The sequence below is a fragment of the Passer domesticus genome, unplaced genomic scaffold (genome assembly GCF_036417665.1).
Source record: "Passer domesticus isolate bPasDom1 unplaced genomic scaffold, bPasDom1.hap1 HAP1_SCAFFOLD_44, whole genome shotgun sequence".
Taxonomy (NCBI): Eukaryota; Metazoa; Chordata; class Aves; order Passeriformes; family Passeridae; genus Passer; species Passer domesticus.
The window spans coordinates 1,048,554-1,076,124 of record NW_026990160.1 but is presented as its reverse complement, the minus strand read 5'-3'; the positions used below and the strand labels follow the sequence as shown (position 1 = coordinate 1,076,124).

General features: G+C 51.5%; 1 protein-coding gene across 1 annotated transcript; it reads right to left on the bottom strand.

The window, feature by feature from the left end:
* Positions 1–1,442: 1,442 nt before the first annotated feature.
* Positions 1,443–27,401, bottom strand: LOC135292695 (hydrocephalus-inducing protein-like). Its single transcript, XM_064406800.1, has 16 exons — positions 27,107–27,401; positions 25,280–25,396; positions 24,043–24,162; positions 21,174–21,293; positions 18,695–18,829; positions 17,079–17,278; positions 13,288–13,471; positions 12,147–12,222; positions 10,776–10,894; positions 9,430–9,653; positions 7,440–7,507; positions 5,064–5,296; positions 4,167–4,267; positions 2,815–2,950; positions 2,204–2,368; positions 1,443–1,469 (listed from the first exon to the last, which is right to left on the bottom strand). Exons 2-16 carry the CDS (start codon positions 25,349–25,351, stop codon positions 1,443–1,445), a joined length of 1,980 nt encoding a protein of 659 aa, XP_064262870.1. The 5' UTR covers positions 25,352–25,396; positions 27,107–27,401.
* Positions 27,402–27,571: the final 170 nt, after the last annotated feature.

The window sequence follows — 27,571 nt, the reverse complement described above, 5'->3', positions numbered from 1 at the left end:
GGTGCGTCCATGCAGCACCTGAATCCCTCCAGGCCTGCTGGGAGGTGAGGGTTTGCAGGAGCTTGTGGTGGCACCTGAAAAACAAGCCATTCCCTACGCCTGCAGGAAGAGACAGCCACTTTGCCAAGTCCCAGTTTGTAAGACAGCTTCAGGGCCAGCAGTGCAACAGCAGCTCTCGGGTGACAGCAGAGACCTGCAAACAGGGAGTCTGGCTGGGCTGGGAAGAGGGCACATGGAGATCAGGACTCATCCCAGCTTGCTCTGCCAAGGAAGCTGCAGCTCTTCCCATCATGATGCAGATAAAAGCCTCATCTTGCATTGGGAAGGCAACAAGACAAAAAATCCCACACTCAGCACAGGCCTGTAGGATCTGAGTGAGCTTCTCCAAGGAAAACTCTCCTATTTCTCCCTGCCACTCCCCCATGTCCAGCCACTGGCCCTGCTGCCCAGCCACTGTCAGGGCACAGGACAGCAGGGCAGCAAAAAGGGAGCTCAGCAGGAGCATGACCTGCTGGTGGCAGGCTGGGGAGGCAGCACAAGCAGTAGGTGTACAAGAAAATCTACCTCTGCTTGTGAAGACTGGGTCAAATCCTGCTCTTCAGTCAGGGCTGTGGCTGCCTCCTGCTTTCCAGCCCTGAAGTGCCTCCATCGAGACGCTGGGCAATCCAAACATGTTCTCATCTCCTTTGGTGGATGGGGAGTGAATTTACGTGGGTGAAGCTCATCTCTGGAAAAGAAGATAACTGTGAACAGGGACCTGCAGTGGGAGGGAGGGACACCTGCACCAGCAGCTCCTGCTCAGGATGCAGCCCCTGGCTGGCTGCTGGCACCTTGAACTGAGAAATGCTTTGATCCAGCCCTTCCCAATCCAGGCTGGAGCAGGTCTGCTCTAAAGGCAGCCCAGGGATGACACTGAGCTGCTGCAGCAGCTGCAACTGCTTGCACTGAGGAACTGCAGAGGACAGGGATGAACACCCTGTGGGCATGCAAAAAGCACAGTGGGAGAGGAAAAGACAGAGAAGGCAAGCAAAAAGGGCAGATTTGAGACATCCAGGGGCAGACCCAGGCAGTGACAGCCAGCACAGCCCCCCCAGGGCCCAACAGCAGAAACTCTGCAGCTCCACCAGGTATTTATCAGCAATGTTTCCCTGACACTGCTGGGGGCTTGGCTGACATTTTCCAGCACTCCCAGGGGACTCTGGTGGCATTCCCCATGCATCCAGACATACATACATGGGCTGTAGTGCTGGGATCCTGCCAGACTCCATCAGCCTTGGGCTTGGAGAGGTTTCTGCCAGCCGTCCAGAGCTCCATAACTGTTTTCTCTGTCCCAGGAAGCAGGCAAAGAAACATTTTTAAAAAAACCCAAAGTAAACCACAACAGGGAAACCTAAAAATCCTTCAACAGCTCAACCCTGCTCTAGTTATTTCTTTAGGGACAGCTACCACTCTCCAGCTGAAATGCTGGGCTTTTGGAGAAAAAAGAAAAAGATAATTACATGTTCACCTCCAAATTTAAAAGGATCAAGGTAAGAGAACCTTTAAAACTACAAATTATTGGCCCAAAGGTAAAAGCTTTGCAAGAAATCTCTAGTTCAGACCAGGCTGACAGTTAAACAACTGGTTCCTCTGGTGGGGAGAAACCCTCCTCTTTAAGGTAAGCAGTCTGAGAGTTGAAAGCAACTGTTCTGTCAAACCTCAGGCTCCCTGGCACAGCCTGCCTTGCCTGTCCTTCCTCTTCACTGATTTACATGCAGTGCCACAATGGCCCAGGTTCAGATGTTTGGTGCCATCCAGGGAATTTGGCATTGTCATTTCCTTATGTTTTAATGTAAGTTTCAATCCTTGCACCCACTCTTCAAATGCCAGCTTTCCTTTCGTTGACAGAAAGCTCAAGGTTCCCAGAAGTCTTCTGACATCCCCTTTTGTGCTCAGAGAGATACCATTTCCAAACAGATGTTTCCAAAGTTAACAGCATTTTCAAGAGCAATGCACTAAAGTGGCCCTGGATTCCAGCTCAGACCAACGACATTCTGTGCCAGACACTGAGATTACCACCCGTGAGGCACAAGCTGTTTGTGCCACCCATCCCTCCTGGCCTTCTCCACAGCAGCCCGTGCCTGCTTTCCCCGGCAGAATCCCTGTGCCCTTTGCAGCCTGCCAGGAGCAGCTGCACAGAGGCACACATCTCCCCTGCACTCACCAGTGGGTTTCTCTCATCCCCGAACACGCTGATGAGAACATTGGTGCGATGCGTGCCCAGCGCCTGCACTTCCACCAGCACTGGGATCTCTGCAGTGCTGTGAGGCTGGACAATCCCACAGGGCTGGGGGCTGGAGTAGAGCACAGCAGCGTCCTCCTTGCGTTTCTGCAAGAGACACAATGAAATGCAGCTTCAGAGGCACCTCTGAAGGAACTTTACACTCCCTAACATCCACCGCAACAGCAACTGACACACGTCTTTAAAAATGCCCAGGACAAAGGTAAAAGGCACAAACAAGATTCAAGAATTGTAGGCTTAGCATTCCCAGGGCATCCTGCAAGGAGGCTGCTAGCACAGGCACTGGTGTCTGTGGATGCAGCAGCTTTCACAACCCTCTAAGATCTCCCACAAGAAAACACCCTGAAGACTAGAACATCAACTGTTCCCTCAGCAGGTTAAACTGCATCCTCAAGTTTACATTCGGGTAGGATCCTGTTCTCAGCAGATCTTTAAGACTGAATAGAAACCAGCAAGGTCATGTCCAAATCCTTTTTTCCCCTAATAAGCTCCTCAATAATATTTGACAGGGGGAGGTGGATGGGATGCCAAACCTGTTCAATAAGCCCGTAGCAGCCAGGCAGGTGGCTGGGATTCCTAATCAGGAACTTCTTCTCGTATGGCACCTTCAGGAGGCACTCATCATATTGCAGCACATGGGGGGACACTTGCAGCTTGGGAACGAGACATCTGGACAAAGTGATGAGCCCAGGGGAATTAGAGATACTGAGAGAATGGAGAACATTTACCCCCAAAGATTGTAAAACAGAGCATAACAGCCCTGCAGTGATCAATTGCCTTCTACATCTTCCCACTCCAACAGGTCTTGTCAAGGCGGGGCAAACCCTGAGAGGCAGCACCCAGAGGCTGCCAAGTGCCCCAGGCAGAGCACTTGGTCCCACAGCTGCCTCAGCCCCTCCTTTCCCCAGGAAGCCTTGCGAGGACTCCTGTAACAGTCCCAGTGACCCATGAGCTCAGGGGGAGCCATCCCAACAAGGATCAGAGCTCACTAAGGCTCAAGGAATACACAACTCCAGTGCCCAGGAAAAATGACTCCCTTCTCTGCCATGGTGCTGTTGCCCTGCCTGGGAACTCAGCTGCTTGCCCCAGCCTTGGAGGGCACGGGACACCAGCTGCCCTCCAGAGTGGCTGATCAGCCCCTCCCAGGCCCTACAGCTCCCTGGCTCCTTCCCTCCACAGCTCCAGGCACTGACTGTCCCCAGCCCCTCCTGCTTGACAAAATGCCAGCCCAGGCACTGCCTGGATGGCTCTGCCTGGGAGAGGGAACAGCCCCAGGGAACTGCATCCCTCCTGGCATCCCACTGACACCCGCAGCAGCACAGCAGGATGGAATTCTGCTGCAGCAACAACCACTTTTGCTCTCAGCTCTGAGAACATTCAAGCTCAGAGTGGGAAGCAGAGGGAAGGAGAAAATCTAGAGCTGAGTTGCCACATCAAGGGCTGCTTTCCCCTCCTGAGACCTTGCCCTCAGCACTCTTGCTGGCAGCCACTTCCCCCCTGCCACGTGCCCTCATGAACAGAACCAGAGCCTGGCTCTCAGCAGGCTGCTTGCTGTGTCCCAAACCAATGCACGGTGCTCGCACCCAGCACAACTCCACCTCTTGCAGCAAGAAGGAGAGGAGGCCCTGGGGAAATTTGTTCCACCTCAAGCACCAAAAGCCAGGCCAAGAAATGATCTCATTCCTGGTGCCTTCAGAAAAGGGCCCAGGACCCTGCTGGGCTGGGAGCAGGGCTGCTTTTCACCACAGGCTGCTGTCCAAGCTCTGCTCTTCTCATGCCCAGCTGGCACAACATGAGCTCATGAACCAGCACTTCTCCTTGGCAGCTGCAGCCAGCAAAGCCTGGGCAAGGCAGGGGCTGGGGGAGGCCAGGGAAGGGCTGGTACCTGGCTGTGATGACCAATGATGCCACTGCCTTGCCAAAACCCTCCAGATCCACCAACATTTTCCTATAGAACTCCATCACCGAGTTGGAACACAGGGTCACCTGGTGGAAGAGAAGAACAGGAAATTCTTCCTTACAAAAGCTCATTATCCATGTGTGATATCCTCCAGTCCTTGAGGGAAGATTTTGTCTTAATTCTGCTGCTGCTCCATGTGTAGAGCACAGTCTCAAAGCAACAAAAGCCTTCTGGCAATAGCAGATGTTTTAAACACACCTTGCTATCAGGGCATAGCTCAGCTACATTAAAACATTAGACTAAAGCTCTATGAACTACTGTATTCAAATTAAGGCCCCAATTTCTCATCTGACTACAATGACATCAATGCAGAAGAAATCTGACTTGAACACAACGAGTTCAGCTTTACAGCAGGAAGCTGAGGGCAAAGTGTGGCCCAGCAGGTGCTGGGCAGTTCATGGCTGCAGAGTTTTTTGTCCCCACTGGAGATTCCTGCAGTGAACACAAATCCTTCTGCTCCCCAGGAGAGGGAAATGAGACCAAGAAGAAAAGCTAACTGTTTTATACAATGACATCTCTCTAACAGCCACCTTCTGCCCTCATCTTTGCTCTGCCCACTTGCAATCAAATAAATGGCTCTCAAGAACCCAAGAGTGACTTCTGGCCTTGACCATATGGTATGTGACCTCAGCATATGATTTTGGAAAGAAAACAGTGCTCCTTGAGGAACATCCCGAGTAAGGCAGCTGGCAGAGGCCTCAGAGCAGTGCAGATCTCTCACTCACACCGTGCTCAAAGCTGCAGCAGAGCTAAAGCCCTCCCACACTGCAGTGCAGCTGCAGCCCTGGTGCTGAAGCGTCTCTGGCTGCACTCTGCCCGTACCTGGATGTCCTGGTGTCCCTGGGGCAGGATGGTCCCTTGGCTGGGAGTGATTGTAAACTCCCGGGGCTCCACATACAAGTGAATGCCCTTCCTCCAGGCTGGGTCACTGTGGCAGCGGATCTGATCGACGCTGTCCACGGCCGGCTGCGTGCCATCGAACGACATGCGGAGCTGGAACGTCACGGGCACCGGGGAGCTGTTAGTGAGCCGGCAGCGCTGGGTGTAGGGAAAGCCTAGGAAAGGACACCAACATCCATTGAGGCTCCCACTGTGGCATGACTCCTGCTGGGAATGGCCTGGCACGATGAAAGTGGCATTGGAGTTCAGCTCTGGATTATCTGAACTACAGCTCACCCAGAAGCTGCATGAGGAATGAATCGTCACTCAGTTCCCTTTGACACAGATTGCAGACTGCAGCCTTGAAAATGCCCACTCCTAGCCCTGCTGAACACTGCAAGCTTCTCTCTTGGCGATGGGGAGGAGCTGCCTCACCTGCCCCAAACCAGCACCAGTGATCTCCCAGTGATAAGTGTGCACCCAGACCAAGCATTCCTCTGAGAATTCAAGCTGTCAAATTCCCTGTTAAGCCTGACAACACTCCCACCCTTTTCAAGATAGATAAACAGTGAGTCAGCATTAAGAAGAAGCTACAGCAAAAGTGAGGATGGAATCAGGAACTAGAACGTGAGGCAAAGCACCCCAATGCAGCTTCTCTCTGCAAGATCTTTAAGGCATCTCTTGGTTTGGGCCAAACAGACTCAGCACGAGACAGCTCAGAGCCCACTCAACTGGGGGCACACCCAAGCCTTGCTTGGAGATTGGCAATGAGGAACCAGGTCCCACCTCACCCAACAAACGGGGACATCACACCCATGCTGCTCACTGGGGTTGCTGCCTGCAAGGCTTTACCCCACTGGAGCTCTGGGATTTGCTTTCCGTGCTGGAAAGCCAGAGATGCAGCCACTCATGGTGGGGATGTCCTGCAGAGCCCGGAGAGCAGCCACAAGCTGCTCTGCAGTGGACATCTGGCTGGGTTGGCCAGCTCTGTGGGGAGGAGACTTTTCCCCAGGCCTGCTCATCAAGAGGCACTGGAACACAGATGGGGAGAAAAAACAACTGCAGCTGCAGCCCAGAGCTTCTCTGCGCCCATCCCAGTGAGCACTGCCAGCTCCAGCAGTGACTCCAGCAGGGAGGCAAGAGAGGCACAACAGGGACAAACACAGATGGCAAAACCTCCAATGAGACTGAGCTCACGGCATGCAGACAACAGTCAACAGCTCCAAAGAAGCAAAGATACAACATCTGCCTTCAGCTGAAGAGACCTTAGGAATGAAAGCAGATCCAGCAGGATCAATCTCCTGGTTCAGAACCATAGTTCCATTGGTTGCCTTTCTTGTTTCATTTCTTCAAAAAGGCAACTTGACAAGTGCCTCCATGGTGATGCAGGGTGGGGAAGAAGCAGCTCAGGAAAGGCAAGTAGTTTCCTTAAAAAGTCCATGACCTTCCTTGTTCTGGGTTCAGGCTTGGCAGTGAATGCTCCCCTTGGTCTGGGAAGGGGGATAGGGGGTTTGGGGGTTTTGGCCCTGGGGGTGGGCTTTTCCCTTGGGGGTTTTTGGCAGCTGTGGCGTGATGCCGTGGGCGCTGTGCAGTGGGAGCTGAGGCTGGGCAGGGAGCGGAGCTTCCCTTCCTCCTGCTCGGGGATGGGAGCTCGGCCGCGTGCTGCTGCGGGAGGTTGTGTGCTTGGCCCGGCACTGCCCTGGCTGCAGCTCAGCCTGGCACCCACCCTGCCTGCCTTCCCCGCTGCTGCCTGCTGCTCTGAGCCACTGCCCACATCCCCCTGCCCTCTGTCCCTTTGCAAAAGGAGCATTTCCCTCCTTCCCTCCTTCCCTGCCGCTGCCGGCTGGCAGGGGATCACTGCCCTGCCAGAGCCCTCAGCTCCTCCTGCTGGGATCCTCACTGCACCAAAGGGCAAAAACGGGACTTGGGAGCTGGCAAACATCTGCTCCTGTTCTCTGGGCTCTCCTGATATAGTCTAGGAAAGAACTGTTATTCCTTTTCCCACAGTTTTGCCTGTGAGCCTTGTCATTTCAAAGGTATCATCATTTGGAGGCAGGGGCTCATCTTTCCATTCCAGGAAGATTCCCACCTTCCTTGGCAGACATCTGTCTTTTCAAGCAGGACAGAGACACCAGAAAATCCTGACTTTCTCTGCCTTGCTTCTGTTTGATCTGACAATGGCCAAATGCTCCCTGCAGCACCAGCAGCCCTGCAGTTCCCACCCTGAAGAGGCTTCTGTGGCAGAGCAGGAGGGAGGGATGCTTTTCCCTTGGAAGGCACAGATCCCTCCCGCTGTGTCCCAGCCCAGGCAGCACTCACCAAAGGAGATGTCCCCGAAGTCGAGCTCAGGGAGGTCGAAGTGCAAACTGGGTCCAGTGACGCTGCCCCTGCATGGCGAGGACAGAGCAGGAAATGCCTTGGTTCAAGGAATTGCAAAGCTCCGGCTGGCGTGGCTCGGGGGCACAAACCTGGTGTCAGGGCACCGTGCCTTTCAAACCAGCACACACCATGTGCTCAGCACAGTGCCCCTGGGCACAGGAGGCAGCTAAAGCCAAGTGGCCAGCAGCCAGCAGCCACTGATGGGCTCTGGGCACAGGGCAGGCAGGAAAAGCCCCCAGGATGCTGCTGGTCCCATGAAGGACCCTGAACACACAGACAGACATGGCTCCGGGCCTCAGTTTCCCCATCTGCAATGCGATGGGCATCAAGGTGTCCCCACAAACTTCTGTAACCAGCCCTGCCAGCCACAGGTTCCCTGCTTTGCTACTTCTTAGCTGGAACTGCTGTTCCCATGGAGGAGCTTTCTCAGCAGAGTTTGACCCACACCATCATTACAGACACAGTTGTGAGCCATGAACCCAGGGCAGCCCCAAACATCCTCTGAAAAGAGCAGCAACACTTCTACACAGGGCACAGATGAATCCTAGAGGAAAGGACCAGCTTGTCAGCAGAGCCCCAGCAGGCACAGCCAAGAGCAACAGCTTCAACAACCAAACAAGGGGGTCCTGAATCTAGCACAGCACCTCACCTGTCCTTGAACTCAGCAGACACACTGCAAAAGTCACCAACGCCCACTGAAAGCAGCACTTGAAGCTGCACAACACAGTTGATTTCATGGCTGATGCCAATCCATGCCCACTCTGCCTTGTGGTTAAAAATCCAGGCCCAGTGACCTGTGCCTTTTGTTGGATTCACAGCACTGCCCCTGGCTCTGCTCCACACATCTCAACAAGAGACACCTGCCCTTGCTCAAGGAGAAAGCTGCTGATGCACAAATATCCCATGACCAGTTTAGGGGAGGGACAGAGGAGAATCAATTATTGGATGGTGGAAGGTTCCCTCTTGATCTCCAAAATAAAAAAGCAACACTTTTCCTCCAAGAACAAAGCCATCACCATTCTTTCTCCACTGGCGGCAGACCTACTCACCACTTTTCCCTTGCTAAGTAATAACTTCCTTGTTCTTTTTCATCCATCTCCCTTATCTTACTGCTACAATCCAGTGCAGATTGCTTTCATTTCTTCACTGCCTTGACCCAGTGCCTCCCAAGAGCAGCAGCCTAGCTCCAAAGCTGCAGAGCAGCCAGCATCAGCTCTCCTGCTCCCACTGCATTATCCTAGCAGCACATGGCTCAGGCTGGCAGGGACAGGGCCTCGTGCTGCTGTGGTGCTGAGCACTGAGCTCTGCCTCCCCTATCATCACCCCTTGTCCCTTGTGCTGGGCCAGGATGATCTCTTGCCATGGCACCAGCCCAGGGGATGGTGCCCAAGTCCTTGGCACAGTTCCTGCTGCACAGTTCCCTGACTCCCACATCAGCCCTTGCCTGGCTGTGCACAGGAGGCACCAGAGCCCTCTGGGCACAGCAGCTGGGAGCACAGCTTGTCCCCCACAGCATGGCCATGAGAGGGGAGGTGAGGCTGCTGCTGCCCATCTGGCATGGATTATTGACAGAAGTTTTTAAAAGCACTGCTGCTGCTGCAGAATGCCCCAGGCTGGCCCATCTCCAAAGCCCTGGGGCCTTGCTGGCTCTTCAGCTGGGACATCCCAGAGCAGCTGCTGCCCAAAGCTGATCCATCCCACTGCCTGCCATGGCCCAGGGCAGAGGGAGATCCCTGCAGGGAGGAGTCATTCCAGCTCCAGGTACCACACAGGGCAGGAGGCATCCTCCCACTAAAGCAGTGCCAGCATCAGAGCAGAGATGAAGACCTCAGCAAACACCTTTTCTCTCTGCTCCACCCCAACAGGGGGTAGCTGGGGCATGTCCCAGAGACAGCTCCAGATGTGCCCACCAAGCTCCCAGGGTCCTTACTTGATGGTCAGGATGGCAGGCGTAGGAGATCCAGCCACACTGAACCGGAATTCTTCCTCAAACCTCCCCAACACGGTGGCACTGAAGGAGATCTGGAGAGTCTGGCTCCCACCTGCTGCAATGATGCCCTCCTGGGGTGCCAACTTGAAGCCCAAGCCCACCTTTGTGGCTGCAGGGATGTAGCTGAAGGGAGCATCAAGAGCTCCTTGGTTGATCAGGTTCACCTGCAGCAGCAAGAAAGCAAAGTGGAAATCCGTGTGGAATCTTCCCTTCTTGGGAGTTATTGTCTAAGGATGCAATGAACAACCAGAAAAGGCAGAAGATGCTTTGTGCTGCTGAATGGCAGAAGTCAAAAGATACAAGAGGACAAGTTCTGTCTTTGGATTTGCATGCAAAGCAGTGGCAGCTGCACAGACCTGCAGTCACCCTGGGGTTATCCCATGGGCACAGAGCAGTGCACCTCTGGGCAGCATCACCCAGCTCATGGAGACCTGGCCCTGAGAGCAACGTGGGGTGATTGCAGCTGCCTGGTGAATCAGCACTGAGCTGCTGCTGCCCCAGCCTGCACAGCTCCAACAGCACCATCACCTCATTCACCTTTTCCCACACCATGAAAACAAGACATTGCTAATGAGGCATCAGCAGCAAAATGTACACACAGCACCATCTTTTGGTGAGAGAACTCAGGGTGTCTTTCTCTTCCCCAGCCAAGCTTTTGAAAGTGTCTGCCATGATGTAGTGCCTCATTTTCTACCTCTTTCAGTTGCTCTCTTGTGGTTTTTTTGCAAGTTAGCTCTATTGTGAGGGAGGCAAATAGGAAGAAAAATCCTTTACTTAATTTCCAGGAACACTTTTCTCTTTCCAGAGCCAGAGATGCACCAAGGCTGAAGTGTGGCACTGGTCAGCAAGAGACAGAACTCCCAAGGCTTTCCTGGGACTTCCAGGAAGGAGCAGGAGACCCTTGACTGGAAGCTGTTGGCAGTGGACTGAAGCTCAAAGGCAGCCAGTTGGTTCCAGCTGCTTCTGCAGAGCCCAGTCCAAAGGTGCCTTGTGTCTGGCACTGCCACAAAAGCCTCTGAACATGCAGCTTTTGCACCCAGTGCTGGTTTCACCTGCCAAGGGCTTGTTTTGCAGGAAGCCTCCCAGCTGATCCCTAAGGAAGGCTGCCCAAAAGCAGGGGCTGGGGCTTCATGAACAACAGACACACCTTTCTGACCCCCAGATTGGACCAGCACATCAAATATTCCCTGCTCACAACTGCCCAGCTTGGCAGGAATTCCACAGCTCCACCAGGCTTGCTGCTGCCTCAGGAGCCATCAGCATCCATCCCCAGCCCTGCTGCTCACCTCACAGACATGGGGGGTGTTGACAAAAATGTCCCCAAGCTCCAGAGTGTCACAGCTGAGCTCAACCAAGGGTCCTTGGCCTTCCCCTCTGAGCTGCAGGGGCAGCCTGCTCTCACGGCCTGGGGAGAGATGTCCATTTCAGTACAAGCATTCCCTCTATCACAGTGTCTTTTCCAGGCTGCCTCAGTGCTAGTCCCTGACTCTGAGCTGGATGCCACCAGCTCCTGATGCTGCAGGAGAAGATATGGACCCTTCTCTTCCCTCAGCAGATATCCCTTGGGGCTGACTTCTAATTCCTAACCCATTCCTCGGGCTGGTTTCCAATGGGAGCCACCAGTTTGCTGAGTTTCAAACATCTCTGGGGTCCTGGAGTGGCAGACCAAGGAGTAATGCGTAGAAATTGAAAGAAAGGAAATTTAGGTTAGATATTTGGGATGATATTTTTTCCTGTGAGGGTGGTGAGACACTGGAGCAGGTTCCCCAGGGAAGTTGTGCAGGTTCCAGCCCTGCAAGTGTTCAAAGCCAGGCTGGATGGGGCTTGCAGCTACCTGCTCTAGGGGGAGGTGTCCCTGCCCATGGCAGGGGCCTTGGCACTAGATGATCTTTAAGGTCCACCCCATCCTTAACATCCTAGGATTCTGTGCTTTCCTTCCCCTGCACCTAGAGGAGCTTGGAAATCCATTCAGTGAAGGCACAAAGCTCATCCAGAGCTGGGCAATTACCAAACTACCTGGCCCAGCAGCACAGGACTTTGTTGCCCAAGTCCTCACCTTCTGACCCTCAGCACTGGGCTCTGTTTCCACAGACTGAGAGCTGCAAGGTGACAGCTCCCACACAGGGAGAGAAGCAGCTGCTGGCCAAGGCTGCTCCTTCTACCAACAGCCTGGGCTCAGTGGGGCTCAGCCCCCTCTGCTCTGGTGCTGTCTGGCCAGTGGGAGCTGATCCAGGCTCAGGGAGCACATTTCTAACCCAGCTCCTGCCACCTGATGATGGATCCATGTCCAGTGGAGCCATCCTGGAGGCCAGGGGCCTGCAGGGGCTTAGTGCTTGTTCACTAAAGCTGCTCTGCTCTGCAGCTCTCTGGCCTTTGAGGAAATACCAGCAAAGGCATGGCATGAAAACCTCTCCCTGCACTGCCTGGGCTGTGCTGGGATCAGGAACCCAGACACAGCACTCTGAGCCCTGGCCTTGCACGGGACACTCCCTGGGAGCTGCAGGGCCACTGGGGATGTGCCAGCACTGCCCTGCTGGCCAGGGACTCTTCCCAGCACTGCCAGGGCAGCCCAGTGGGCTCAGGCTTGCACCATGGCTGCACTGAGGGGGAGAAGCAGGGCAAAGGAGCTGCACCTGAGATGCTGCAACAAGCCACACTTTGATACTCCACTGCTTCCAGGGGTTTGAAAGTCATCTTGATTTTGGCCAAACCATCCGGCTCGATTTCTCCCTCCTACAACAGAAACAGAAAAACATTTCTCTTCAAACTTCACATTTCTTGTTTTCAACCATAGTCCTGTCAGCCTTTGTTTAGAGCATCAGTGATGAGTGAACAACACAAGGAGCCCAAGGAAACCCTCCAAAGGCAGCTCAACACAGCGCTGGAAGCTCTCAATGCTGGGCAGGTCCCACTCTCCACAATTTCCTACTGCTCTGACACAAGCTCTTGCTCACATCATGCTGCTGTCAGCTGCAGTGGGATGTAACTGCAAATGTGCACTGGTGGCTCTTCACAAGGAGAGATCATGATCCCCTCCCCCAGAAATAAAAATATTAGTTTAACCTGTTTTGAAAGAAAGCTGAGGTTGGGATTATTCTGGGCTTTACTCCAAGGGGAGAAGGGATTTTGCACTGTGCAGACACCAGGCATTCATCATCTCTCACAATGCCAGTGCTCAGAATCAGGGCTCTGGCTGATGGCAGCACGTGGCAGTTGGCTTGCACAAACAGAAAAGGAAAAGGTTTTCTGTCCCTGTGTGCAGGAGAACTCAAAAGGCCCAGTGAAACCTTCCAGCCTTGTGTCCAGGCTCACAGATGACACTGGAAGGCAGACTCAGAAATAGTGCAAGGCGTGGTTACAGGAGGCCATTGGCATTTCTGGGATTAACCTTGGGCTGAGTTTGGCCTCCTTTTCCCAGCCAGCCATTGCCAGCTTCAGGTCAGTGTGTGAGCTGGCAGTGCTGCAACAGCCTCTGCTGAGCCCCACGTGTGGGGGCAGCCCCTGCCTACAAGAACTGCTCCCTGTGACACTGCAAGGACACGCACGGAGTGCCCTGAGCTCCAGCCCTGGCAGCAGAGCTGGGCTTTGTCAGGCTCCCAGCCCTGCCTTGATCCTCCAGGGCAGAAATGCTTTTAGCATTTTAGCATTTTTAGGAGAGCTCTGCAGCTGCACCAGAAACTCAATGCCCTCCCTCCCAGCATGTGGGGCCAGCTGAGGATCTGCCCAGTGACCACAGCCAGGGTTGCAGTGGGTGGGAGGAGGAAGAGGGGGAGGAGGAGGTTCTCAGCTATCACTTACCATTGGCTCAATGAAAGAAACGTCATCAGAGAACATGGGGTCCTGGTGCACCTTTGCCATCTCCCCCGGGGCTCTCAGGCTGGCAGCACGATCTTCACAAGAGCCCTTCTCCTTCCCTGTTTCTTTCTCCTCCATTAATTTTTCCAGCCACAGCTCTCTCTGTGACTGCCCAAAAAGACTCTGCCTGCAGCCAGAGGAGAGACAAAGCCAGCAGGTCGTTTAATAAGCCACAGATTTGCAGAGAGAAGTGTGAGTGCAGGAGAGCAAAGCACCTGGGGAGGAGCAGCAGTGTGACAGATGAGCAATGCCACGACTGACTCTCACCATTAACAGACCAATACCATGTCTATAGGTTAAGAAAAGGTTTTTTACCCCCTGAGTTGTTATCAAGGGACAGACGGGGTTGGGATATTTGGGAGGGTCAGCTTGTCACCATGGTGACATCTGACCTCCAATCAAGACTGGAGGAAGTGAACTCCACCACAGGACAGTGAAGAAGGGGTCGATGGTCAGAATTTTGGGAGAGGCTAAAGGGTTAAAAGGCAAAACCTCCATTGTGTGGGCGAGCACACCTGGGGAAAATCCTTCCGTAACATCTTCTCTATCCAGTCTTCTGTTGTATTTTTGATAAGGTTTAATCAACCTTTCTAAACTGAGGAAAAGTGAGTGGCTATTTCTCACAAGCAGCCGCTCCCCAGCAAGGGCTGACCCCAAGCCCTGGGGGTCTCAGAGGGATCACAGGATAACTTGTTGTTCACTGGCACAGCAGGTAGTTTTACTCCACACCTGCAGGCTCAGGAGAGCTTTCCAAAGCCAGAATCCCTCAAGGGAACCTCCTGGCTCAAAGCCTCTGCCAAAACTGAGGGACAATCCACCAGCCACTTCAAGTGGCTTTTCCTCCCACTGAGCTGCTGGGGGAGGCAGATAAAGATTATGGAGCAGGACTTCTCTGGGAAGGGGAGACAGAGTTGGGTTGCAGCTCCATGTTACCAGCACTGTGAAAAATGCCTATTATATTATTGGCTGTTTGTAAATATTAAAATGAATACTATATGTGTGATGTTGGAAAGTGGTGTTGTATTAATCCTTTTTTACAGACCAAGGAATAATAACTGTTGAATTTGCAGTGTGGTTCTTTGGTGTGTTTTACCTTGAAAACATCCTGATTGAGCCTAAAAAGGGCACATTTTAGCAGTACTTCAATGAAAGCTACGCTAAGAAAGGGAGCAGTCAAAACTCTGAAAGAGTGCAAATGCACATTAGAGCAATACAGTGACATGGAAACCCAAAGGAGGATGCCATTTCCAGTCTGAAGGATCCAATCCCAGCTCAATGAAGCACCATGAACAGGAGCACATCAAGGAAGCAGAACAGGAGGTTTCTCTGTATTTACCAGCAATGCAGTCTGGGACTGTGGGTTGTCACCCATGCTGGTAACTGTTTGCTTGGCCCAGCAGAGAAACTCTGTGCAATGTGTTGGAAATAATTATGCAGATGTGTTGGTGCACTTTGGATTTAACAGCAGCAATCAGGATTGGTCACCAGGTGAACAGCTCTTGCCTGACAAACACAAGACTCTCTGCTTTGATGCTCAGGGAGAGCTCAGGGGAAATGTGCTTCTGCCCAGCAGCTGCTGGCCTTTGTGCTTTTGTACAGCCCCACTGAGGAAACAAAAGTTCCTGGCCTTGGTGCTTTGCTGCTGCTCAATCTGTCACTTCCAAGTGTCTTCTGGGGACTTTGGTGATGAATGCATCACACACAAAAATAAAGAGAACATCTGCCAAGCTGAACTTTGTTCACGTCAGCAGTGATGAACTTGCTTCAGGTTCAGCTCATGAAGGACCTATTGCTGCAATGATGGGCCTGACCAGTTCCCATTACCACTGGTGAGAACATCCCTGCTGGCTGAGGGAGAAGCCTTAGGACAGCAGTGCTTATGTGCTGGATGTGAGGCTTTGGAGAGAGGGGAGGAAAGACAAGGCCCCAGCAGCCCCAGAGCTCCTGCATGTGCTCCAGGGCTGAGGCCAGGGCTGCTGCAGCTCTCTGCTGGGGCTCGGGGGGATCAGTGCCTGCTCTGGGCAAGGCACAGCATTTTGTTCTTATTCTTCTGCCAAAAATTTCACTGGAACAGAGAAGCTGCCAGTTAAGGGAATCCCTGGCCACACTTCAGCACTCCATACCATCCCATTCCATTCCATTCCATTCCATTCCATTCCATTCCATTCCATTCCATTCCATTCCATTCCATTCCATTCCATTCCATTCCCACTGCTGCCCCATGTTACATGCTCCTGCCCTCAGATGGCAGGATGGCAATAACACTCCTGGGGGAGACTTCAGGGCTTGCCTGAGAAAGAAGGGATCTTCTTCTTGTCAAATTATCAGGAGAAGAGGATCCAGCCCAGTTCAGGACTCAGTTTTCAGGACTGAAAAACCAAGTGCAAATCAGCCCCTGCATCTCCTACATCCCAGCCCGGGCTGTACCCACCAGACTCCTCTGTTCCTGCTGGAGCAGTCATCTCTCACACAGACCTGGCTCCCCAAGACCCAAGGACACAAGCTCTACAGCTGAACTTAACTCCTCTGAATTTCAGCCAACATCACTAAGCTGTTCCCTGAGCCCACAGATAGAAGAGCTGTGAAGGAGACATCCCTGACATTGGAATAACCAAATGAAAATACCAGTGCCAATAGATGGGGCTGGCAAGCTAAATTTTTGGCCTTTCATCTGTGAATTGTGAGCTGTTCCTTAAGATAGTTCTCATCCTGTTAGAGCTACCCTTTCAATGAATCACTACTGCACCCTGACAGGCACTACCGCACTACTGACAGGCAGAAAAGATAAGGTATGGAGAGGGTTTGAATACCTTGTTTTCGTCTGCTTTTTAACTAGGGCCCTTTGGATGTTTGTTTCCTTGCATGGCATCTAAAGGCAGGTCCAGATCTCCCAATGGCACCTGGCAATCCCCAGACACTGCTCTTGCTTTGAGCAGTGTGTCTGCTCAGATGATTGCCAGAGCTCCCCTCCAAAAGTTATTCTATACTTTTATCTTCTAAATCAGCCCAATTGCTTTTCAAATATTCACTAAATGTCTCATATTTCCTACACACCTCTGCAAGTACCCATGGGCATGTGGTATATTGATAGGCATTAGAGGAGCTCGACCTTCATGAAAGTTCCCAAGGAAGAATTCATGATCTTTTGGCAAACACTTAAATCAAAATGAAAAAAAAAAAACAGCAGAAACACAGGAACTTCAGAGTATTCAAAAAGAAATCTCAATGAAAAGGGGGCACAACCTTATTCAGAGATTTAAATCATCTGTTTGAAATTTTAAACTGGCTTTCAAAAGTTCATCATGGAACACAAGAGGTGACTGATGCCCTCAGCTGACAAGGGAAAGCAGATCAGCTTCAGGAACAGGACTGCACTGGCTGCCTGCAGCACAGCTCATGTTGGGCATCTGATGCAGGGACCCCTGCAAAGCCACGTGCCTGTGGCCTCCCAGAGAATGGCTCTGTTTGGCTGACAGTGCTGAGAAAGCATTTCAGGAGCTGCTTGTGCTCAGCAGGGTGCAAGCCAGCTGCCAACATGTTGCAGCAGCCTCCAGGAAAGCTGGGACAGAGAAAGCTCAAAGGCTGCATCCTGCTCAGAAGACCGAAAGCGAGAGCAGCTGCCATCCATCCTGCTCCCTTCCAGCCAGGGCTGCAGGGATGCTCAGGCTCCTTTTGTTGCTCTTTCCCAGCCCTGTTATCACCCAAAGGTGTTTTGCACAAGGACAGATCCTCACCTCTGGGTGCTCAGCTGGAAACGAGCTTCCAGGTTCCCAGTGTTGCGGAGCAGCAGAGTCTGCTGGGTGCTGCACTTCACTGGACACCTGGAGAAGTCCAGCTGCTCAGGGAAGTCCAGGACAGTTTGGGCAGCAATGGCCCGAATTGGCACCACTATCCTTTCCCTTTCAGTGACACAGAGCAGCTCGTGGGAATAATCCTGCAGGAAAAGAAACTGCCTCAGCACAGGGCATTTAGTGCCATCCCCATGGCAGAAGAAAAACCATTTCCTATAACCCTTCAAGGGCATCAATTTACCTATCCCACCCTAAATGAACACTAAGCTCTACTGATATGTCACATTTTAGAGGCACTAGCGCACTTTGCAAAACCTATCTCGGTGGCATTAAGCTCTTCTGTCACTTGGTCATCCAGAGAACTGCCCTAGGCCACCATCATTTTTACTCTACATTTTAATGATGTTAAAGAATTCCTAAGTCCCTTCTAAGGAACATGGAGCTAGGGAACACAGGACATTCCTCTTTAGCTTTCTATATTCCCACTGTTTGAGAATAGGACAAAGTGTTCAACTGACTCGAAGCAGCAAAAAAAAGATGAGAAAACAGCTGCACCCAAAGAGATCCTGCACCTCTGGCTTGGTATAGAAACATCAGCTGCCTCAGAACTCCCCTCCAACTTTGCCTCTCCAACCAAGTCAGGAGGAGAACAGTGCTAAGAGGCAGCAGGATGCTGCTGGAAAGAGCCTCTCTTTGTTTCCCTGCAAGGCTTCCTCCCTTCCATGCCATGTCCTCAACCCTTCTGGATGAACAAGCCCCCAGATCCCAGCACTGAGATCAGACTTGCCAGGGCCTCAGCACTGCTGTTCAAACCTGCACACAAAAGCACCTTTGGCACGCAATGGGTGCCAGCTGACAGAGCAAGCACAGGCACAGGCATGAAGACAGAGGCACAGCAGCGTCCCTGCCACGGGCTCTGGGCTCACAGCTCTGCCTGCAGCTTGCACCTGCCCTACACCAGCTCCTGCAGGCAGCTGTCCAAGTCCCTGCAGCTCAGCAACCTCCTGCTGACCAAGGGCACCCAGAGCCCAGGGTGCCTGTGCCAGGCCGGGCTCACGGGCACAGCACATCCTCTGCCCTGGCCCTGCAGCTGCACCATGCTCACTTGTGCTCTGGCACAGCACAGCTGCAAGGCTGCAGAAGAGAGGCTGGGAAAAAGCACCGTCCTTGCTCCAGCCCAGGGGGAGGCAGGGAAGCTGTTGCCAGGCAGGAAGGAGGAAAGCTCTCAGACCTCTTTGTTCCTCCAGTGTTTTCCATCATCATGAAACCCCTTCCACTGTACCTAGAGATGGCCCAACATCTATCAACAGCCCTCTGTCATTTTCATCCTTTTCCCTGGGCATCTTCCCTTGGCAATGCTCAGGGATGTGCAGGGAGGGGAAGCAGAGCCTGTCAGGCCTGGCTGCAGTGCCTGGCAGCCCGTGCCAAGCTGGGACTGGCTGCAGGCTGCCTGCCCACGGCCTGGAGCCAAGCTCCCAGCATGGAATGGGCTGCACCCAAAGTGCAGGGAAAACAGTGGCTTTGGAGAGCATTCTGTGTTTTGGCTCCTCCAGGCTCACCTTGTTCTCGCCGGGGCTGAAGCGGATGCGCACAGGGACAGACACGGCCGGCACCAGGAGACGGTAGGCATCGTTGGAGCCCATGACCTGGAAGTAAGGTGATCTCTCCATGGAGACCTTCACCACATGAGGAAACTGCAGGAAAGACATGAAACAATGATTTTGTCACTTGTGGAAACAGGATGAGAGGAGACCTGTCCATGCCCTGGTGTCATCCCTTCTTGACCCCTTTTCCAAAGCACTTTCAGCTGTGCATGTACAGGCACAAAATTCATGAGGGTGAACTCAAATTCCTTCTGTCTGGCTCCAGCATTCTGACCAGGCCCAGTAGGGCGGTGCCTGGTGGGAAGGAAGGGCCGAGCAGGTCAGCAGCAGCAGGATGGAGACAGAGCACCTGAACCAAGTCATCTGCACATTCAACAAGGCCAAAAAACCTGCTGGCTCCTGCCAGCACACAGCCATGCAGTCGTGTTCCAGAGGGGGAATGTGCTCCCTGAAAGCAAACCAGCACGTTGTCCTGGGGGAAGGAAGAAATTCCCTTCTAGTGCATCAGGTTTGGGTAGGGATGTTCTGGGGATACAGTCATGCAGGCAGACCAGCAAGAAAGGAGACCAAACACTGTGGTCTTACTGGGAATAAAAGCAAACCTGAAAAGCCAAAGAGGGAACACAGCAGGACAACCCCTAAAACAAGGAGGTGGCAAAGAGAATTTAAATGGGCAGTAAAGCAGCAAGGAAGAGTCATAAAACCATGAGAGCAATCAGCTTGTCAAAAGTGACAGAAACACAGACAGGCTGTGCCTATCACTATGGGCTTCAAAGGCATTTTCTGCCTGGAGAAACAGGACCAGCAGTGTGGTTGCAATACTGAAAGACAATTTTGGCTCTCCAGGGATTCTTGCTGCCTGTGCAGGCAAGCTGGGCTGCTGGGCATTCCTGCCTGCAGCCATCATGCCAGGTTCTGCCCTCTGGGATACACAGACACAGCAAACAAGCATTTTCTAGCACACTGATGTCATCAACCAATGAGCACCAAAATGCTCTCAACAAGTCTAAACCAGATGACTTTGACTCCCTCCTGTCTCTTCTCACCAGCCCACTCTTGGCACAAGCCTCTTTTTAGAAAATGTTTTCCCTGACTGAAATTCCAATGGTCTCCGTTTTCCTCTTTACAGTGGAACACAACTGCTGACATTTTTCAACTTTTCCCCTCAAAGCTCTCTTGGGAAACCGCAAAACAACCACAATTTCTACAAGTGAAGGTGAAAACCTCCAGGAGCACATGGCTTTGGATGTGCTGTGGTTCTCCAAAGGGAAAGCAGAGCACAGTGTTGCTTTTGGAAAAGCTGAGCAGAGCTGGATGAAGCTTAGCAGGAGCCTCAAGTGGCACCTAAAGGGCTCCCGCTGCTTCTGCTACGTCAGTCTGATTCCAGGGCTGCTTCAGAACACACCTCCTGCAGTGCCAATGCCATTAATGAAAAGTTATTCCAGCATAAAGTGCAGAAGACTCAGCCCCTGAGCTTTGACTGTGAGCTGCACAAAGGGAGCCCAACAGGCTGAGAGAGGCAGAGGAGCCAAGATTAACCAAGGAGACACAGGAGGTGGTAAACACTCAAGGCAAAGCACGAGAGCAGATAAGAACTGTACAGGCCTCAACACTCCCACCAATCCAGAGCTTTCAAGAGAAGGCACCTCCTTTGGGACAGATACTGTCAACACATGGCCAAAGTCAGGGGAGAATTCCCAGCACAGGAAGGTTTCCACCATCTTGCAGAACAAAGGTGCTGAGACATTTTCTTCTGGACGTGCTGCAGCAGATACCCTGCTTTGCTGTACACTTTGGGAATTACAGCTCTCTCCTCTTCCAGCACAGTGTTAAAGCTCTGTAGAAACCTAGGCCAGGGCACTGGGAATATTTCTCTGTCTGCTCTGGGCTGTCCTGACCCCCGGGGGAGCACTGACTTCGACCCTCATTCATGGAGAAACTTTCTTAGACATCAATATAGGCTAGAATCCACAAAAGCGTGAAATAGATTATAGAGAGTAGTGTAGGTGTATCACCTGCTGAGAAATTTAGATTTTGGGATTTCTGTGGATAGAAGCAAGATGGAGGGCACAGAGTGTCATCCTGAATTTCTTCTTCATGCTTCTTCTTCCTTTTTCTTCATGGGTTTGGGTGGCATTTTGTAATTGGGAAGAAAAGTCCACATTGCATGCTTCCAGGGATCAGTTATTGGCTTAAAAGGGAAAATAATCCAGGTGTCCTTTCTGAATTGGATAGCTTAGTCTTAAAAGACTTTGTAACAAGAGATTGTTAGCCATTTCGTGCCTTGCTAATGACAAGCTGCCGAACTCATGGTTGTGAGGATGTTTTACTGATAAGAAATAATAAACACCTGAGTCTGAACATGAACTACCATCTCGAGTGCCTGCAATCCCGACCCAGAGAAACCGATAAAGCTCCATGTCCCAGCACTTACCTTGTCCACATTCATGAGAGACACTGTCATTTCAGAGACATCATGAGTGTTGAAGTTCTGAAATGTCACCTCTGGTGGGGAAATCTGCAACAAGTTCTGCTTTGGGGGAGCTGACGGCAGCTGGAGAGGCGAGAGAGAGCAGGGACAGCTTCAGCTGCTGGGAGGAAGGCTCATGAAGGACAATCTTACAATGACCCCAGTGAAGTGCAGACTCTGGGGGGAGCACATCTGCCCAGCCCACACTGGGCAAACAGTGGCTCACCCACCTCTGCTCGGAGCTGATGGAGAGCTGCTGGCCACACAGAGCAGGCTCGAGCCAAGCTGCTCTTTTGACATGTATTTCTCCAGCTTTCATTCTCCACAATGCCAGGCAGCACTTACCTTAAGCACAGCCCTGTGCCCATGCGGTCACAGAGCTCTGGGGCACTGCCTGAGCACTCATGGAGTAAGTAAAACCCATACATTTACATCAGATTCCATGGGAAACGATTTTGCGATGTCCTTCACTCTGACACAGGGAAACCAAGGCCCACACAACTGCAAATCCCTTTTTTGATCTAGAACTTAGGCACCAGTAGCAGAGGAGGTGTGAGAGATGAGGTGATATTTGGCTGAAGCCAAAAGGTTATCAAGTTAAAGAATGAAAGTTGTTGATTCTCTGTGTTGTTTGAGGTTTGGATTTGTTCAGGTTGGTTTCTTGGGTGTTGCTGTGAGAGGAACAGGGTTGAAGACCTGACCAAAAGGAAGCAGGGTGAGAGGGGAGGGGACAGAAAAACTGGCGTTTGGAGGGAATGGAAGTTCCCAAGTACCCATCCAAAGGGCAAGGGGACAGAACAGCCCTCACCGGGTATAAAGGGGATAGAAAGATTGCCATTTTCTCAGAGGCTGTGTTTGTTCATCTCCAGGAGGAGGGAGACATGCCCGGCTCAGCTGAGTCGTTACTAATAAACAGTTTCCTTTTGCTTCAATGATTTTGTCCCCTTTCATTGTATTTAAAAGTGAGTGCATTTCTAACAGAGGTAAAGGCAAAAATAAAGTACCACAGAAGTTAGGAAAAAGACAAATGAAGTGAATGCTGAATGAGGATAAGGTTCAGTTATTTTCTCAGCAACTTGGGTAAAAGTAGAGTTGGTATCTCCTTTTTCCATGAGCTTTAAATAGGTGCTTTCTTGTCATTATTGCTACCTTACTTGATACCATTGTAGAGGCATGTCTGGAATGACACAACAGCAGCAAATGCTTCTGGAGCAGAGACATTACTTGGAGAAAATTCTCCCCTTCTCCAGCCACACTGCTGTCACTGCAGAGACACCAGCAGCTCTCCTGTGTGACTCCAGGGCAGACACAGTCTGCTGAAGGGAGTGCCTGCAGCACACTGTCCCCCAGTTGTGCCCTTCCCTGAGGTGTTCCCAATGCCCCTCTCCAAGGCAATCCTTAACCAGTGTGTTCAATGTCTCTTGCTGCCAATTCACTGCTCAACAGTGTGATAAATGAATGGGATTTGTGCTAACAATTGGAACTATATCGATATTTTAGAAAATATATGTTAAAAAGTCCTAGAGGAAAAGGATATGTAATTAGTGTCACAAAACAGATGTTTTCAGATGCTCATGAGAAAATAGGAGACGGGATGTAGTGTGAGATAAGTAAAATCCCAAAACGGAATAGGCCTCGGGATAATTAAAGAATTGGCCTTGAAATGGACAAAATTAGGATGATTCTAGGTGTTTATGAAATAATATAGCTTATTTTTGGAATATAATGCTGGCTTCTATAACACAAGACCTGGGACGCATGTGCAGCTGTGGGGTTGTTCAAAGGACAGTGACGATGAGGAGAAGCCTTCGTCGGAAGCAACCAGTGAAAAGCCAAAAGACCCCTTGGAAACAAGCTGAGCATGCACTGTGCAGTACAGTGACATAGATTTCAACAATTGAAAATAGGAGGAGATTTACATAAAATTGTTGATGAACATGTATTAGCATCCAGTATATAAGTTGTGTTTGGGTTCTTTTCTCTTTTGTACGGGAGGCAGGGTGAGAAACCCCCCCATACCCTGATTGTACCCCAATCCGTTTTGCTTGTGCTTTATCCTAACCACTGCCAAATTATTTTGAATCTATTTGATTACATTTGATTGCATAATTTTATATAAAATTGCTGCTTAATTAAAATTGCTGCTAAATTCTAATTTTGTGGTTTATTAAATTAGACATATAGGACCTCATTCATAACAACAGCCCACCTTGGTCACCTACCCTTTTGGACTGTGCTTTCTACTGAGCCAGTCCTGCCACAAAAGCAGCTTGAAACACACCTCTAAGCAGGCACTGATCCACAGAAAGCACATCCATTCCCCTCTGCCCAGGCCGAGTCCCCTGCACATCTGGCAGCCTGCAAAATCTAACACCCCGTCAGGGTCCAACACATTGTTCCAACCCAAAGCAGGAATGCAATTGGTTTTGCTAAATCTGAAGGAATTCCTGCAGGTCCTGGGCCTTCCAAGGCCAACGCTGCCACTGTGGAGGGAATCCTGTGACCCCGAGCGTTTGATGGTGACCACACCAAAGCAAGAGGTGGCTCCTTCAGCAGGGGAAAGGCACATGGCAATGCTGTGCCTTTGTGTCCCCAGCCTTCCCCCATTGTTTTAGCAATGGCAGCCACACTCCAGCACAGCCCAGCAGCTGCAGCAGAGGTTATTTGTGTTGCCCCAGTGCACATCAGGACTCCCAGTCCACCACTGCCAGCAGCTTGCAATGACAACAGCACCTGGACACGGAGGTGTTTTGCTGGAGGCAAGCCTGTCACAAGCACACACCCTCTTCAAACTTGCCATCAAGCAGAAAGGAAAAGAGCAGGAAAAGGCTACCTTTGGACCAGTCTTGCTCAGGTCTAGCCATGGGCCAATTCTGGGCAGAATCCTCCCCCCAGTGCTGGCCTCCTTCTTCGTGCTGGGAAACTTCTCCTGCTGGAACTTAGAGGGAAGCAGCTGAAAGGCAAAACAAATTCAAAAAAACCCACAACATATCAGCAAGAAGCTCAGAGATGTGCTTATTCAGAAAGGCATTTCTTGAGCAAGTGGCACTGGTGAATAATTTGTGATCACAGCCACTAGGATAGTTCTGGAAGCCCTGGAAGTTACTTGCTGAAATGCATAGCAAGAATAAATTAATAATACAGGGTGCAATACACATACTCCAACCACATGGCTGTGGCCCATTAGTCTCTCTGTGATCTGATGTGACATGTTTGGGGATTTCTGCTCTTTGGCCATTTGTTTCCTCTTATGTTTCATAGGATTGAGGCAGTGACCTTTACAGAGAGTGGGAAGGAGCTCTCAGAACTGCCCCAACTCCATCCCTGCACAACACTCACAACTCACAGCAGGAGACAGCACTGCTGGCTGAGTCCAAGAGAAGCAAGAAAGAAAAGCTGTACCAAGAGGGAGGTGCACAGGAATGTGTCCAAGTTTTAGCTCTCTCTGTTAATGAGCATTTGTTTCCTCTGTCTGGGCTGACAGAGCCCTCCAGAGAAGTTAACAGAGGGGTCTCCTTGGCAGAGCCTCAGCACTGGGGCATCTTCAGCCAAGTGAGCTCCAGACAGCAAGGGACCTTGGTGGCCCTGACTGCAGTGCTGCCTGCAGGGCTGGAGCTGTGCCCACCCAGGAGCTGAGAGAGAACTGCTGCTTTGGGAGCTCTTCTGGCTGGGACCAGCCGTGGCTCTCAAGGCTCTGGGCACAGTTTGAGCTCTCCCCCCACATGCCCAGGTGCCCAAGGGCAGGTTGGTCACAGCAGCACAGGGCAGTGCCCAGCCTGACAGAAGGAATTCCTGTGGCAAAGGGCAGGCACAGAAGCACATGCTGAGGGCTTCAGCTGCACATTGCTTTCACTTGGCTCCCGTGGCACAGCCAGGCAAGGCGCTGGGCTGTCCCTGAAACATCACACAGTGTTCCCTACTGCACCAGGACAGCCCCCACCAACAGCAGCACGGCACAAAGAGCTGGGCAGGGGCTCTGCAGCTTCCCAGCGCTGCTGGACAACAGGGGCAGGGACACCAGGGACACCAGGGCATTTGCCAGCCTGAGCACAGCCCCAGTGGCTACTCACAGTGTTAGGCTGCAGTCTTTCCCTCAGCAAAAGACGAGGTGTTGGTGTCTTTTTTGGGAATCCAGAATCCATTTTGAAGGGAGGATGTCACAGAGGAGCGACAAGGCCTCAGCAAAACTGGAAGGAGAACAATGGAACTCTGAAAATCCAGAACCCAATTCATGACACACTCAAGGCATACACTGCTGCTAAACATTTTATATCATTTGAAAGTAGCTAAGTGCTTGTTTGGCATAAGTAGCTAGTATTGTTAGGCCTCTAGTTGGACTTTATTTGGACTAGATGGCCACCTTGTGCAATTCAAAAATGGATCATACTGAAACCTGGAGCTAAAAAGCTGAACATTAATAATGCTTAGAGCAGACACAGCTGTAGCTTAAATATTACTTAAAATCAGCTTGAGTGGGCCTCCTCTTCTTTAGGCTAAACACCCCCTGCTCTCTCAGCTGCTCCTCACTGGACTTGGGAGAGACTGCAATGTTATGGCTCATGGCTTAAATATTGCTATAAAGGACGTTTTGCCCACTGTGACAAAACTCTATAAAGAAGCTGAGAGCACCCAAGCCCACCCTTCCCTGAAAATGCCTCCTGACTGGAATTGGGACTGGGAGTTCAGCCCCACAAGGGAACTTGAGACAAGATAAAGGTGACACTATTGTCCCATTAGCTCAGGTCTCCAGAGAAGTGAACAAGGCCAAGGGAGAAAAATAGATCCACAACAAAGCCAAATCCAGCAGCTGTCCTGAAAATCAGCTCTGTCTGCCTTCAGGCTGGGCAGGTCATAGCCACAGACTCCTCTGCTGAGGCCAGGTTTGCACACAAACCTCCCATCAACAGAGGAGGAGGAGGAAATTTAGGGTCTATGGCACAACCTCTGGTAAGGGGCAGTGGACACCCATCCTCCCTCCCACAAACTGGCTCAGCTCTAAAACCCCCCACCCCCAGAAGGCCACATCCAGGGGACATTCCCATCAGGGGCAGCTCAGGGGGTGTCATAGCCCATCAAAGACCCCCAAAGTGCCCCCAGAGCCATTCCTGAGCCCTTGCACCAGAAGATTGCAGGGCATGCAAAGTAGCACAACACATCCAAAAATCCACAACCCAATTCATGGCAGACTCAAAGGATATACTGGTGCTAACGTTTTTCTATTATTTGAAAGTAGCAATAGACAGTCAAACTTGTCCCACCCCAGGGAGGTACCTGGGCAGTCCCACCTTGCCCAAATCTGCATTCATCCATTGGAATCTTACATTTTGCAATACCTCACCACAGAGAAGATCAGAAGAGGATTTTATGGTATGCCAATGGGATCCATGGAATGGTGATATTTTTTACTTAATCTGTCATTCTCTTTCTTCCCCCTCTTCCCAACCCCATCTCCACCCCCTTCACCCCACCCCCCCCGCCTTTTTCCATTCCTTTCTCTCTCTTCCTCACATTTACTGTTCCATAAAATCCAGACTACTGACTTTGGCAAATTGCCTCGTTTGCACCTCAATTCAGAGGCCTCTCCCTAATAATTTTAATAACCAGATGATAACAACCCACGGAAACTTGAACAGAACTCATTCACCTTGAAGCAGTTTAAGCAATCACTATAGGGAAAAAAAAGTATAGATGAGTACATTTAGAAAATGTTGCATTTCTTCAGTGCAAAAAAAAAGCACAATCAGTAGACGAACTATTGTTCATCCACTCAGCTGTGCATGCCACTGCACTGCTGCACCAGAAGACTGGCATTATCCCATCCTGTATTTCCCTTTGGCATTCTCTCTCAGAGTGCACATGAGACAAAACCAAACAGTTCAACTTTAGTCAATCTTTACCTTCAAAGGAAATTCACGCTCTTTTCCAGAGGCCAATGCTGTGCACGTTGAGGAATCCTCTGCAGAGTCCAATGCTCCGCGAATTGAGGACTCCTAGCAGAGGCCAATGCTCTGCACGTTCAGGATGTTGTTTGCAGAGGCCAATGCTCTGCACGTTCAGGAATTCTCAGCGGGGCACAATGCTCCGCGAATTCAAAGGACTCGCTGGCAGAGACCAATGCTGCGCGAACAATTCACTTGGCGAATGGCCCAGTGTAGCTGCCTGTACGAGCCCAGGCTGCGCACACCCAGCCAGGGCCGCGTTCTTGGGCAACTGAGGCCGCGCCGCTGTCACAGACGCTGCCGCCCGCACGGTTACCAGGCAACCACAGCGCCCAAACCTCGGGGCCAGGCTGGGTTCCGGCGGGGCCGGGCGGGTTCCAGCGGGGCCGGGCGGGTTCAGGCGGGGCCGGGCGGGTTCCAGCG

Bases quoted from the DNA above. Each gene is read 5' to 3' on its own strand.
- LOC135292695 (XM_064406800.1), bottom strand. From the start codon at position 25,351: ATGGATTCTGGATTCCCAAAAAAGACACCAACACCTCGTCTTTTGCTG. The intron at 12,223-13,287 runs GTAAGTGATAGC...TTTCTGTTGTAG, and splicing joins TTTCTTTCATTGAGCCAATG to GAGGGAGAAATCGAGCCGGA. The intron at 1,470-2,203 runs GTGAGTGCAGGG...TTTCTCCAAAAG, and splicing joins GGGATGAGAGAAACCCACTG to CCCAGCATTTCAGCTGGAGA.